The following is a 15,514-nucleotide window of genomic DNA, read 5'->3' on the forward strand; positions in this document are numbered from 1 at the left end:
GGGAACCTTCCCTCTAAACGGACGCCATTTTGAACCCATCATCACGATCAGCTTTCCTTTGCCGCTGCATTCGAGGCCATTACCTTGTCAAAGCGTTGCACCACATATCAAATAGTCGGCTTTTTGTGAAAAAGCGAGTTAAGCCTTAAAATTAACAAGAAGAAAGCACTAAAATTATTTAAAAACACATTTCTTTTGTAAGTTGCCATTTTATAGGCAGGGTAATGCCCTTCAAGGTGTCCATTATCAGAGATTAATGGAAGAAACCGTCAGGCTGTTTTTCTGTGAAGACCATTCGTTTCTGATAATGGACACCTCGTTGGGCATTATCCCTTACATGTATCTCATCATATTATATTGACTTGGCTGTTTACGACACAATTTTTTGGTCACCTTTCGTTTGTTAGTGGCCTCCTGAAGTAAAAAGGTGGGTTCCTTGTAACTTGGCTCACAGCTGCAGTTTTTTTCTTTTTTTTCCCAAAAGCGCTCCTCAGAGGTGCAAGATTGGTCCTGAGTTTATTCCAGTGGTGCTCAATCTGTCTGACTGTGTTTTCATTGAGTTCAAACTGAGATGGCTTCAGGCATTTTCCAGGCTCAAACGTCTGATTTTGAACTTAATCTATGCCATTCAGGACTCCACAAGCACATCGAGTGCACTTCAGTCTTTAATTGAGGTCTGTTTATTAGATTAAACAAAATACAAGCTCACAAGCTTACGTTATCATCACATTTCTTACAAATTCACTTCTTTTTCGTTTTTACCTTTAAATTATATATGACTACTGGACTTTTTCCTTAATAAATGATGAAAATCTTTATATATATCATGTATTATTTATTTATCAAGGTTTGTGACTTCTAGGAAAAATGTGGTGAAGCCATTGGAAGTTCACCAACAATCAAGAACCGCAGAACATGATGGACACGAACATCTCCTCACCTGGTTTTTGGTGATGTTGTAAGCCACTCATCATGCTTCTCAAAAGTGATGAGATACGCAGCAATCTCCTAGGAAAGATGGAGAAAATACACAACGGTTATAACGGTGTGTGTGTCCTTCAGAAAGTGTCAGCGCAAGATAAAACATAACAAGTATTTCCAGATGACCTGCCGATTCCCACACAGAGTGTCGCTATCTGATTGCCATGGTGAGGCTTGGGCAACCGATTGGTCACACAGTAGCCAGTTAGGAGACAGAGACATAGGAGAGACCCTCAGGGCCGACGGCCAATCACACTCACCGACACACTGATGTCTCCCTCCGCTGGGAAGGAAAAGCTATCTGCTAAACACACTTGCTGTACAAATACACACACACACACACACACAGGGGGTGCAGACATATACACTATCTGTGAGTGCACTGATAGGAAAAGTTTTCTTGTACTCTGCAGTTTCCCAGTTTCCCGTCAGATAACTCCTAACTTGATTTTTAATTCCTCAGGCTCTCCTTCCATTTCCTCAGCCTTCCTCTCTGCTGTACAGTGTTTCGTTTCCTATTCCACACTCATATGAATCCAGTAAAGAAAATGAAAGCTTAAACCATACAGGTGCACTGTAGCAAGAGAGGTGAAAACACAATGTCCATACGCACCCATAGACAAAGGGAAACTCCAGAAGAAACTATTGTTCAGAGCTGCTGTTTTTCAGTTTTCCTGTGACGCTTCGCCTTTCTTCCTTTGCCTGGTGAACTTTCTCACCTTTAGTTCCCTCCTTCCGAGAGCATCTCAGTCTGTCTGTTGCAAACTCCCATCTCAGCCACTTGTTGTGAAACACTGTGAAATGTAAATTGTCCTCTTAAGGCAATCAGTGTTTGAAATACTGCACAAAGCAGTAGTGAGGAAGACATCAACACTCCGGCACTCCTTCATCTGCCCTCTCACATCAACACTCTCCTCTCCAGACTTCTTCTTTGTCACTTCTCCCTCAGTGTGTATATGTGTGCGTTCAGGTGTTTGTTGCAAAATGGCACAAGACATGACCCTGACCAGACAAAAGAAGGGAGGAAATTAAGTAAGAAACAAAAAAAAGAGAGCAGCTGGAGGGTGCTGGCACTTAACTGGATTGTTTTTTTAGTATCCTCCATTTGATCCTGGCGTCCCAGCCCCCAAGAGCCTTATTCTGAATTTATTGCACTGTTAATATATGTATATGTGTGTGTGTGGGAGGGAGAGACTGTTATCACACCCTTAATAATTATCACTACCAAGTTGGCTGGTGGTAATGTCTATAAAACTACTCATATGTCTGCATCCAGGCGCATCTCTTAGCCATGCCATGGCACAACAGACACACCAACACACACAAAGTGCCCCATTCATTTATGCATCTATTCATTAGCTGTGACAGGCAGCCACCTCTCCTACTCCCAAACCACTCTGCAGCAAGTCAATATCCTATACAGCCTCCACAGCTCCGGCCAGGTACTCGGTCTCCCCTAGTGACTGTCAGCCAGTGGGAGGCGGGAGGAGAGAGGAGAAGAAGAGAGGAAACGAGGGTCTGGGAGAGACAGAAGGATGGGAGGATTAAGACGGAGGGAAAGAGACTTGCAATTAAAGGCCTGCCCCATAAGAGCCATTAAAAAGCCTGAAACAGAGGAGTCAGCTGAAACGGCTGCCTGACACACACTCTAAAACACACCCACACAAACACACACAAGTCATGGTCCACACATGCTGCCACTCACACACCAACGGGAAGAGTGACAGAAGTGAGTTGGTGAAGGTCGATCCTGCAGGAAGTCACAGTTATTGTCCCAGTGGAAACAAATGATGGAGCACTGTGAGCACGCCCTGTGACACCCTAAACCTTCAGGAATACTGCCAGTGAGGGTACGTGCACATATGCATAGGTGCACGTGGTAGTGTGCACAAGCGTGTGTCATGAACACAAGGGCAGTGATGGGCGTCTTGCTCCAGGGATGTAGTCCAGAAACCCAGACGTTCTGGATGTCTGTGTGGGAATAATTCACTGTGATAGGCACAGATGAAGGCATGCACACACTCGCTGCACAGCACACACCCAGTCCTGTCTATGAGTGTGTGTGCATGAAAGAAAGTGACTTAAGAAAAATCCAACAAAGCAGAGAGCATGAGTGGGAAGTTAGATTGGAGCGTGCGCCGCAGTTGGGGAAATCAGCCTCCCACTCACGCATCACTGAGACCATTTCCCTCCAAGAAACTGGTGGCACAGACACGGACACACACATATACACGTGTAGACACGCAAAACACCCTGACGGGTGATTTCCAGAGGAAATGCATGGTGAGGAGTCTGTGTGCAGGTTTGTGAGCGAGAGTGTGCACGTTTGAAGCCTAATGATGAGCATCACCCTGACAGAGATCCAGGGAAAACAGAGCTGTATGTGAAACTGGAACTGTCACATCCATTCGAAGTGCCTCCAATGAAAGCTGCCGCGGGCTCACTCCACAAATCGTTTGGCACTGCGCCGTTTATTTTGAAAGAGAAGGAGGTAAAACTTAAATGTCCTTCTCAACTATACAATACATTTCTGACTTTCACTTGAGCACGGCAGCCCCTTGCACGTTCAGGGGGGAAAAAGTGCGCCACCATTCGCCAGGAGAGGTCTGCTGATGCTACAATTTGCTTCTAAGCACCTCCACTTCTTCCCAGAATAAGCCTGTTGGTGTCGGATGTTGACAGGTACTATCTAAAATGTTATCTGTTATCACTTTGCTCTTGTTATTATGATGTGGGCTTCTGCAGCGTTGTCTCTTCTCACCCCATTCACAAGCAGTCATGTGGAAAGGAGAATACACTTTCTATCTTGTTTGTGTCAGAAAACAATATAAATGATCAGATTTTTAAAGCCAGATAATTAAAAACTAGAAACAAACAACGCCAAATGACAAGTAATACTTCCACATAAGCTAAACCAAAACCGTAAAGTAGTGGGTAAAAACTGTTTAAAAGCCCTTTTATCAGCAAAAATGTCAAGTCCTTTTTTTTTAGGGTATTATGTGTCTTTCCAATTGTTGTGGAGATGCAGCAGGTCCTGTTAATATGATGCACGTGATAAATTACCCATGAGCACGTGTCAGCACCTCTGTGAAACCAATAGTTTTGACAGTTTGCTGGTCTTCTGCAGCGTTCTGGTGTGTGCAACACCAAAGGAAGAAAAAAACCCACAGTCACAGCAGTGATTTTATAGAAGAAACATTTGCCCTCCATCAAGTTAAGGTCATTTAAAATCAATGTGGGGTTCAACTTTCAACAGAGAGAAAGGTTAGTCACAATTTTAAAAACTCAACTCGTCTCCCGGAAATGTATCCTGTCAGGCTGTCAAATGGTCAAAAATATAGAAAGAATTACAGTTCAATGCCACATTTTGGGACTAAAAAAATGTAAAAGTAAAACGATAAAGGACTGAGTTGTTTTTCACTTATATGACTTGTGGATCTTGCAGTCATTGGGTTGACCATGACCTGTATAAACAGTTTTTTTTTACTGTATTATGGGGCCATCTGTCTGACAGCTAAAGCTCGGTTGAAACTGGGTCAGAAGCAGAAGAGAACAGAAAGCCTGACGCAGGAGAACTGAATTAAGGTGTTGGAATGGACTCAAGATCTCCATACGACGGAAATGTTTCTTGTATCTGAGCGAATCTTTGCCCGTATACGTTTCTGTTCTCCAACACACAGAACTCAGCTAATCGGCTCTGGAGATTCCAGATAGTGAGATGTGTTTTTTTTTTTTTTAATCAGGTGAGATTTGGCAGGCAGGAATAAGGACTGTGGGTGCATCTGAATTTTTTCAAATGCTACATCCTAACTTTTTTTTTTCTACGCTCCACTCCTTGAGCCTGGTGGATAACATCATAGGTCAAAGGAAAAGAAAAAGAAAAAGGAAAGACTCAAAAGGAGAAAGATTTCAGGATTTGGATTCCTTTAGCTGGACAAACACTGCAATGGTATTGACCTAACTAATTACAAACATAAAATACCAGAAAAGAAAATTAACATGGTTTAGTCAGTCGAATTGTTAATTTATTGTATATCTTTTACATTTGTATTATTTACATTTATGTATTATTGTGAGACTCTTCTGGTTTATATATACATTTTTTATTTTTGTTACTGTATTTTAATGTTATATAATATGGTTATTGGTTGTTTTACGAAGAGATGATTGACTAGTTATTTTAAAGACCCACTCTGATGAAAATGGTGTTTTTGCCATATTCTTGTGACATTTTACTAAAGATGGAGGGTGTATTTAAAATTACATTTCTGAGTATTTATTCTAAAGTTAAGGAGGCATAAAAAGTAAACACCACGCCTTCTTAGGTTTTAGTTTACAGAATGAGAATATCAGTACCTGGAGGCCGTGTCACACTGCCGCTTAGTACAATTTGCGCACATTACATGGGGGAAAATTGGTCACATTTGACTCTACATGGACATTACATGTATACATTGCACTGTTAATATGACATTTCTTTAGTGATTCATGCATTAATTACCTAACTTTAACATGTAACGTGTATCATATACGTGATATAAAAGGTGTACACCGGTGATACGTGTATGACTGTATGTATGTCCGTACATACACATACGTAGAACGGTCGTGGAAAGCCACAAATTTGCGTACACATCTTGCAGAAATCACTCGCAATTGTTTAGGATACACGTATTAACTGCATATTAAATCTGTGTGTCAGAAGTCAGAGCTCTTTTCCCCCCTCTGGTCACCAGCGGGAACCATCTCCAGAGTTCTAACCACACTACATCTCCCAGCAACCCCAGCGCACACTTCCTGGAAGCCGCACACCTGACTCTCATTTCACTCGATCAATCAAAGCATACTTAAGCACTGAAAAATGGTTTTTAACCATTCTTCTTTCGTTAACGAGCGTTATATCCAGGCCTGATCTTCTGATTTCCTGGCACTGTTCTGTATTTGACTCCGTTTGCCCCAAATCTCACCCGAACCCTAACTTCTCCCGTTTCTCCTTTGATCCTCTCATGCTCGTTATTGACCCCCGCCTGCCTGACCCTGATTTAGCTTTGTGGACTTTTAGCTGAGCTAATAAACCTGCTGCATTTGGAAGCAGCCACCTGCTTGTTCTTGTGTAACAGTGAAATGTGCATAAACTGCGTAATTCTCAACTGCCCAAATGTTATGAACAGCTCAAATCCCTCGACGGACATCTGCGCACATCGACGAACGATAAACATAAGAAGCACTTATGAAATACATATATCACACATGTATCATGAAAGACCAAAATTTCATTCATGGAAAATGTGGAAAAAGGTTCATAGTGGCTGTGTGACACAGACTTTTGTTAAGGATGATGCTTCATTGACTTTTAGAAAACCTCAGTCTATAAAAATCCTTCTCTGTGATGCGACACTAATCCTGATAATAAACTATGTTGTTAGGAAGCATCTTACGAAGCTCCTAAATGGACATAGAAGTTCTGATACGCGTCTGAACTAATTGGTGCACACCAGTTAGGTCCAGTCAGCAGAAAACAGTACTAACTTTTGTTTACTTTTAAGTCCCTTTAGGGCTCTGTAGTATCTGACTTCTAACTAGCTAACTATATCTGACTTGCAGTATCTAACATTTTTACTGACTCCCTATTTTATTAATTTTTTACGTTTTACTTCAGTTTTCATTAAATACATGATTTTCACCTATAAACTATTGTTAATTCTTTTTCTCAGTATATTTTTTACATTTCATGGACAAAAATGTAAATAAATACATGATTAAACTGCCTTTTGTCAAAAAACAGAAAGTACTACATCTAGTATGAAAATCTAATTGGTTTCCCTTCATTGCAGACTTTTAGACACGTACCTTTACTTTACCTTTATTTATTTATACAGCACCTAATCCCAACCCAGTGTGAATGTGCAGACACATGTCTTTTTTAAAGGCTCCGTTGTCTGCCAAGAAATGGGGAAGAGCCTGAAAACACTGGAGGTAAAGTGCTATCAGCTCTCAGCATACCGCTCCCTGCAACCAAGTACACAAATGTGGTGAAGTTGTAGGCATTTTAGTTTTTTTAATGAATTCAGACCAACAGCTTTTTGGGAGAAAAATCTGCAAGTGTTCTCTGGTGCTTTGTGCAACCTCTCCAGGCAAAGAAGTTAAGAGAAAAAAAACAAGTGCTCTCTTTTCTTGGCTTTGCTGTTGACGGTCCAAACAGTGTGGCCTAATGATGATCACAAAAGGACACATTTGGTCTTGAGAGACGGTAAAATATCAAACTTTGCACAGAGGAAATGTTTTGTTTTAAACCATGTACGCAGCTCGGTAATGGCATGCGCCTCAGCCTCCTTTGCGTCCTTTGTGAAACAACACCATGCTTCAGCTTACTCCTATGAGTGCCATCACTAATTGCTGGGTTGCATGTGTCCCCATGCCCTGTGAACATTGTTTTGGTGCCCTTGATAGAAAGTGGAGATAAAATAAAAAGAAAGTAGGTGAGGTGTTTTAAATTAGTTTGGGTTGACATTTGAAACTCCATCTGCAGGTTGATGGTCTTTGGACAGCTTTAATAATCAAAATCTACATAACTTTAGTTAAATATCGCTGTACTTAATTAACATAATGTGACCTGGTTGAGTATTGTATGCATTACTGCAAAAAAAAAAACCTTTTTGTAATTAAAGTTATTTTCTGCTTACATTTTTGTTAATTATGTTTTTTTTCTGATCAGTGCATGTTTTTATTTCTGAATATAATTTAAAATATGTGTGTTTTTTGTTGTATTGTCTACGATTAATGTTCGAAATAAACCAATAAAAACAAATAGTTGAAATCTTTTAAATGTACAGAATAGTTTAACAATTTCAAAAAGAGATTTTCTTGGATTGACTGCTAACCTATAAAAGAATGATATTTTTTCTCAAACACATAGAGAGTCAGCAAAAAAAAGCATAAATAATCATTTAGAAATTAGACCCTTATTAGCATTTCTGTGTTAAATACATGGTAAGGTAAAAAAAAATTCGATTGATCCAATCCAATCGTTCATCATTTAGAAAATGTCATGTCAATTTATCAAATACAAAAATCTGATTTAAAAATTTGGCAATTTCTTGTTCTTTTTTTGAGCAAAACTCTGTTACTGTGAAGTTTTTGTTGCAAAAATTAATTTTCTCATTGATTATTTAACCTTTCCTCAGTTTAAATCTCATCCATCCAAAACCCAAGTTAAAAATGTTGATAAAAAATATCAAGAAATATAAGGAAACTAAGAAATGGTTAAATATTCTCTCAATTGCACTATTATTATATTGGGTGCTAGTACTGACCAACCTCAACTATGGTACTGAGGACTGGGGAAACACCCACTAACCCACCCGACACTATGCATTTTACAACAACGAGCCATAAGAATAATTCATAAAGTCGGATATTTTGAACACATCAGGGTTTTATTCTAAATCAAAATCACCAAAGGTTACATATGTAATAAAATACGCAGAAAATGTATAAAGCTAAAAAAAACTACTTCTCCAGAAGTGTTTCAGGGAACAAAAAGAGAATATTTACAAAGATATCAACTACAAAAAGTCATTTGTGGATTTCTGTCTATGGGGTGAGGTTGTGGAATAACATGGAGGAGAGTAGTAAAATGAAGTAAAATGCTACACAATTTAAAAAAAACACACACTTGAAAATATTTATATTAGATAATAAGAAGCCAAATGGGACACTGTTTTTTTTTAATGCTTGTATTGTTTTTTCTGTAATTTCTTTTTAGTCATTGAGAATATTTATACAATATTGTAAGTTTAGGGGATGAAATTAATTAGATTTTTTTCTTCTACCCACTCCTTTATGTTTATAAATCTTTTTTGTGTTTGAAAATTAAAAAGAAACCAATCAATACCAAACAAAAATAAGAAAAGGTTTTAGAAAATAGTGTTGAATCTAATTTAACCCAGCAGTTTGGCCGTTACGCCATAAACCTTTAATACAGAAGACATACCTGTAGAAAAGCAACCAAACAACAAACAATGAATTCCCACTGCTTCTGTTCTTTGTGGCCTAAAATAATGTTGTTTTACTATGTTTGTGTTGCTCCATGTTCTGTATTTTATGTACATCGTCCCATCTTTATCTGTTTGTGCTGAGTAAAACTAGATCTGGATTACATTTTTCGCTCCCTTCTTCCGCTTGTGTCCTTCACTTGCTCCACAGCATTTCAGTGGTGATTACCTCAGTCGTGGCTAACCTTGAAAATCCCAACTTTCACTGCAAGGTTGTTGGTTTAAAGTTTAACCCTTTCTGGGTCAAGGGTGAAGAAACCACATGTGGCTGCTGTAGCAACTCGGAATTATGTGGACAATAATTCCAAAATATTGGGGGGACAAGAGAAACGTCCTGCAATATTCTTAAAGAGTGAATAATTGTTAATTTCACACTAACAGCAGTCAACTCAACTTTAAAACATTTACATCAGACATTCAACGTTCATCTAAAGAGACATATGAATGAGGTATATAACAAGCACGAACAAAGTCTGGGTCAATGTTTAGTGAGAAATGACAGGAAATCACTAATTGGCTTTAGTCTATTTTTAAAAACAATGTGCATAAAAAGAATTTAAAAAAGCATTTCCTACTGTGTTTTACTTCAACAGCCCTTATTTTACCTCCACTGGGTAATTCAACTGCTTGATACTGTTTCCATAACAACTGTTGCAAAGCCCTTGATCAGAATTCCTCTCAAGCTTGCCTTGTGTTTATCATATAAACACCTCATCACACTCTGAGAATCACACAAACCAACATTTCCACAAAAGACCTGCACACACATGAATACAAAATATGCCTTTTATAGACAAAGTCACTTGGTGGAGAGAGTGAGAGAGAAAACCTAAATAAATACATCACTTGTCCCGGCTTTGTTTGTCTCTGTTCTTGTTCTCATGGCGACACGCATGAAGACGTGCACAGTTCCACAGGCAAATACACAGAATAAAAGTCTATCAGCGCAGGAATAGGTCTGACCTTCATTGGGGCCCCGTCACAGAGACTCAGACACATGAATGCCGCATTTGTACGTACAAGCAAGCAAAGGATGCACAGCCATGACCAGGAGCACTTCCACACAAATGCGCAGGTCCAGAGAGACTTTGCCTCTGATGAGTCTCCGCGGACGCTAACACCCACCTGAGTGACGGCTTTATAATAGAAAAAGTCAGTGTCTCATCTCTTTCATTTTCTCTATGTTCGATTTGACCTCCTTACTTTCTGCTCCCCTTCACTTCCCACCACCTAAAGCCCCCCCCCCCCACACACACACACCCACCATCCCTCAATTTATAGAGGTCCAAACGGTGAAGGTGGCAGCACACATATACTCGCTCAAAGAACTGAAAGTAGCACAAACTCTTTCAACAAAGACCTGAGAAGACGGAAGAGTCGGCCTCAATCCACCTGGGGGGCATCAATCATCCCTTTTCTAAAGACTTCCCCCTCTCTCATGTACCTTACCTGTCCTCTTCCTCCTGCCTTGTATTTGCATTTGAGGAGACAGCCCCCTTTTTCTCAGCAGGGAGGGTGAGCACATCAAAGACGGCAACAGGTGTGCGGTGTCAAACACAATGCCAGGATCCCTCGCTGCGCCACGGCGTTTCGGATAAAGCCTGTCAGAGGCCTCAAAAGCTACCAACAAAGTTAACAATAAAAAAAGGGTACACACATGCACCACACACACACACACACACCAGGTCACGTGTGTGTGTAATTTGCAATCTCTAATGATTAATGCGAGTTATTTTGCCGGTGGGAGGTAAAACAAAACAGAACAGACAGAAGTAAGGTGGTGGTGGAGCTGCTTGAGTGAAGAAGTCTCCGGCGGTTGCATTAACCCATGCCTCATCTCGCTGTGAGTCACTTGGCACTCGGAGGCTCTTTCTGCTACGCAACCGCTGGTGTTGTGATTATTGAAGATTGGTGTGCTAAGGAGGGATGGTGAGTTTCAGACACAAGGCGAGGCGGAAGGGGGGGGGGGGGTAGGAGGGTGAAAGTAAGCGTGTGCCACCTTTCATTGGCATAAATACTTGTTTACAACCAGACATAAATTGGCACCCTGTCAGTCAGTCTCTCTGTTTCCCTTTACTCCAGCTCCCCTTCTCCATTTCCTCCCATCTCTCCCCCTTCTCCTTTTTCCTCTGTGCTGCTAAGCGTATTATAACACTCCCTGGTTCAGCCCTCTCTCATTACCATATTCTAATTACATTCGTTAAGGGGAGCATTTGGGAGTTTAATGAATAAATTTGAAAGATGGGTCTCTGTGGCGATCTTTAGGTTTGTCTCCTCCTCAAGCAAGGAAGGATGGCAACACGTGTGTGTTAGCACACCTGTTCAGAACATGTGTGTGGCTTCTCAGCAAATATGACTGTAGCTCCATTTGAGTACAAACAAACAAATCTAGTTAACTCCTGGAGCTCACGTGGAGTTCCATCTCTGAGAAAAAGTAAAAGAAATCAATCCAGTATTCTGTTTGTTTCTTCCAAATAAAGATTTTATGTCATTTGTTTGTTGTTTGTGGAAAAAACACACAACTTTCAGTCATCCATGTTGAAGCTATACATATTTAATTCCTCTCAAGCCTCAACAACAATATGGCAAACTAAAACTCCTGATGTACACGTATTCTGGATTCTTGTGTTTGCATTAAAAAAGGGATTTGCAATAAAAAAAAAAGTTTAAAAACTTGGACAGGTGTTATTAGGAGGCATCAGCCCCTCCACCATGACACACCTTTATGTCATGAACTTTTTGATTTGTCTGCCTGGAACAAAGCCCGGGGCGCCAGACCTGCACTCACTCTTTCAGGGTATTGCGATAGTCTATGTGATCCGCCGTTGGCTTAATAAAAGGCTGCCAAATATATTCTTTGCTCTGATAATGCACTAAGAACTTCAGGAAATGTTGAGCAACACTCACAGCAAACTTAAGAATGGCATTTAATCTTGTCAACTTCTTGGACTTCCCTTTATTGTGTTTTTTTTTCTAATATCCCTGACAGTTAAGCCGTAAAGGACAAACTGAACCAAGACGGGAATAAAAAAATTAACTGGTTTCCTTAAAGTTTTCCTTTCTCTCGTCTATAAAAAAATCAGTGTTTTTGTGTTTAAATAATTGAGTTTTTGAATCTCAGGACAAGCAGAACTTGGACAGAGTCCAACATTTCTGTCGGCACATTGGAGTAAAAAAAACAAACATAAAAAATGAAATAAATAAAAAATTTTTTTATTCTCAATTCAAAGTTAAAATCCTGAGACTTCTCCACAACTTCGGATTGCCTGAAGCCACAGTTTGAAGGACACGCTGTGCTCATGCGTTTGCTGCCTAAGTACATGAACCGATGCTTCCAAGGATGTGGGAAAATATGCTTGCCCTTGATTGTTTGTAAGTGTACAGTATCATCCAAAGGGTCTCCTTTTCATATAATGTTTGCAGGGATGATGCACTGTGTTTCAAGTGCTCTGACTCACGCTGTGGGCGCCATGCATACATGCTATCTTTAACTTTTACCTCTGCAGAATGTAAGAATCACATATAAATAAAAAAAGGAGACTTCAAAAGGAAATAACCAGCATTTTTACAGTTTAAGCCAGATAGCTGGCATATCAATCTGTCCATGGGAGACATTTTGTTTGCTTCACTCTGTTTGTTTTCCATCCATTAGATGTGTAGAGCTCTAGCCAAGCCATGAAATAATTGCTAATTTAATGCACTTTTAGAGATTGAAAAGGAGACATACATCAGTCATTGCCTTCTGGGCTGTCCTGGTAACTTTCCACCTCATATGAACTGAAATGGACTGTGACTTTCTGCTTGAACATGCAATGACACCTTCGTGCAGGCAGAGAGTGAAGCTCAGAGTCTCGCTGGAAAAGTCTTGCTGATGTTGCAGATTACACTAACCTAAAGCTTGCTTGCTGGCAAGCTTTCTACAAACATACTGCCACATTATGCATGCTACCGACCAGTGTCAGGAGTAACTCATTACAAAAGTAATGGATCACAGTAACATATTACCTTTGCTGGAACAGAAGGGTAAGTCTTTACTTTTGAATTTTATATAAATTGAGGTAAGATAAGACTATTTCATCCTTATAGCACAATTCACCCACAAGGTAATTCAAAAGAAAAGGACAAATGTAAAACACAAAATAAAAATTTAATGTTCAAGTTTTTCGGCAAACCTGCCATTGAAGCTCCTAATTGGCTAAACACACCTGATCCAGGTAATCAGCAGCAAATAAGGCAGGATTCCTGGAAAACCAGCAGGGGGCCGGCCCTCAAGGCCTGGACACCTCTCTTATTACTTTATGTCATTGTTAAAGTAAAAGTCCGCGATAACCCCTAGACATCTAGCCTGGATTCACACATGCTCACCAAAACTGGACAATAGGAGATTGGAATAAGGTTGTGTGGTCAGACAAGTCTGGACATGGGCGGCGCTTTAGGACAATGCGCACCAAAACCACTCGGCACAAAGACAGCTACTTCCCCCAAGCTGTCACTCTGATGAACTCCTGACTCCGGACCACTCAAGAACACTGAACAATCACAGAAACTGCCAAACTGGAACTACTACTGCTGCATTTTTTTGCCTTTTTATTTTATTTTTATTTCCTATTTAGTTATGTTTATTTATTTATACAGCCACCTTATATCTACCTTCTTTTTATTATTTATCCTTCTGTTTGCCATACCCCTCACACTTTCTATACCTAGCTAGTTTGCACGAGAGCACAGGTCACTGAAGTCAAATTCCCTGTACATGCACTGTACTTGGCAAATAAAGTGATTCTGATTCTGATTCTGATTTTAGCTGCCACATTGGGATGGTATAGGGTCAGAACTTGGTGTCAACAACATGAAAGCATGGATCCATCCTGTCTTGCACCAAAGGTTCGGGCTGGTGGTGGTGTAATGGTGTGGGGGATGTTTTCTGGTACACCTTGGGCCCCTTAGTACCAATTATTGACATCATAGCCTACCGGAGTTCTGTTGCTGACGACGTCCATCCCTTTCTGAGCACAGTGTACCATCGTCCGATGGCTACTTCCAGCAGGATAAGGTGTCATGTCATAAAGCTGAAATCATCTTGGACTGGTTTCTTGAGATGATAATGAGTTCACTGGACACAAATGACCTCCACAGTCATCAGATTTCAACCCAATAGATCACCTTTGGGATGTGGTGGAACTGGAGATCGGCATCATGGATGTGCAGCCGACAAATCTGCAGCAACTGCGTAATGCTGTCATGTGAATATGGACCAAACTGTCTGAGGAATGTTTCCAGAACCTTGTTGAATCTATGCCACCAATCATTAAAGCAGTTCAGAAGGAGAAAGGGGACCCATACTAGCAAGGTGGACCTGATAAAGTGTGTATGTTCACCATTCTAGTGAACATCAACACAAGCAAGTTTTTTAACTCTTGTGCTATCCTAGGCACTTTAACGTTGGGAGTTGGGTCATCTAGACCCACTAGACAGTGCTCTGAACCTTTTTTCTTCAATGATTTGTGATCTTCACTGGTGTCCATGGATTACATGAAATCTTTCAACCTTTATCCACCTTTGTCATGGTAGGAATAACACATCAATGTACGGGTGGGGTCATCTAAGATAGCACAAGGGTTAAAGACTTTTGGGAGGTCCAGGGCAGTGGATTTTGAAATAGTAGATTCTGACACCCTGAAACTTGTGAACACTCTATGTAATGAACCAACTGGGGAGTAGTGAGGTAATTCAGACAAAGCCACACCTACTGATTTTAACAGAGTATCTCCTGTCTTAGATGACCCCTGCCTTACATTGACGCGTTCTCCCTACCAGGACAAAGGTGGATTAAGGTTGAAAGATTTCATGTAATCCATGGACACCAGTGAAGATCACAAATCATTGAAGAAAAAAGGCTCAGAGCACTGTCTAGTGGGTCTAGATGACCCAACTCCCAATGGTAAAATGCCTAGGATAGCACAAGGGTTAAAATGGCAGTACTAAAGATGCATACCACGTCTAGTCCCTGCAGTGGGACCACATGGCCAAATGTATCAAATGCACCTCTCAGATTTGCCCGTTTTCTTTTTTAAGACGTTTGTGATTCACCACTGTGGTAGGGCCAGTTTCCATGTTGTATGTTTTTTAAGGAATTTCCCAAAATTTTGGCAAGCTTGAAATAGTTGTCCTGTACTGTTTCATCAAGATTATTGCTCTTCAAGACTTGCTTGATGACAACATTTTTCCAGGTCCTTGTAAATATACCAGACTGCAGTTAGAGGTTATGGTAAACTACATCAGAGAGTTGCAGTAAAAACTGATCAGCACAGATTTTTTTTAAAATCAGTGGCAGCGACACTGCGCCAGCATGGAGATGAACTCAGACATGAGATGGTTTTTTGGACCGTTTCCTTGTGGACAGGTGTGAAGTGTGTCCACTCTTAGTTCTCTCAGCTGCTGAGTGGTTCTCTGTGTTGTAGAGCTTGGTGCAGGTTTAA

At 40.5% G+C, this 15,514-nt stretch overlaps 1 protein-coding gene across 4 annotated transcripts in view; it reads right to left on the reverse strand.

Moving 5' to 3' along the window:
• LOC101172238 (calmodulin-binding transcription activator 1) overlaps nt 1-15,514 on the reverse strand; it is a 69,550-nt gene that overhangs the window by 31,849 nt on the left and 22,187 nt on the right. For all 4 annotated transcript variants that reach the window (XM_020703551.2, XM_020703552.2, XM_020703550.2 and 1 more), the window contains exon 4: nt 941-1,008. In XM_020703551.2, the coding sequence (XP_020559210.1) occupies nt 941-1,008 (68 nt within the window). The remainder of the gene's footprint in view (nt 1-940; nt 1,009-15,514) is intronic.

Source organism: Oryzias latipes, chromosome 5, assembly GCF_002234675.1.
Source record: "Oryzias latipes chromosome 5, ASM223467v1".
Taxonomy (NCBI): domain Eukaryota; kingdom Metazoa; phylum Chordata; class Actinopteri; order Beloniformes; family Adrianichthyidae; genus Oryzias; species Oryzias latipes.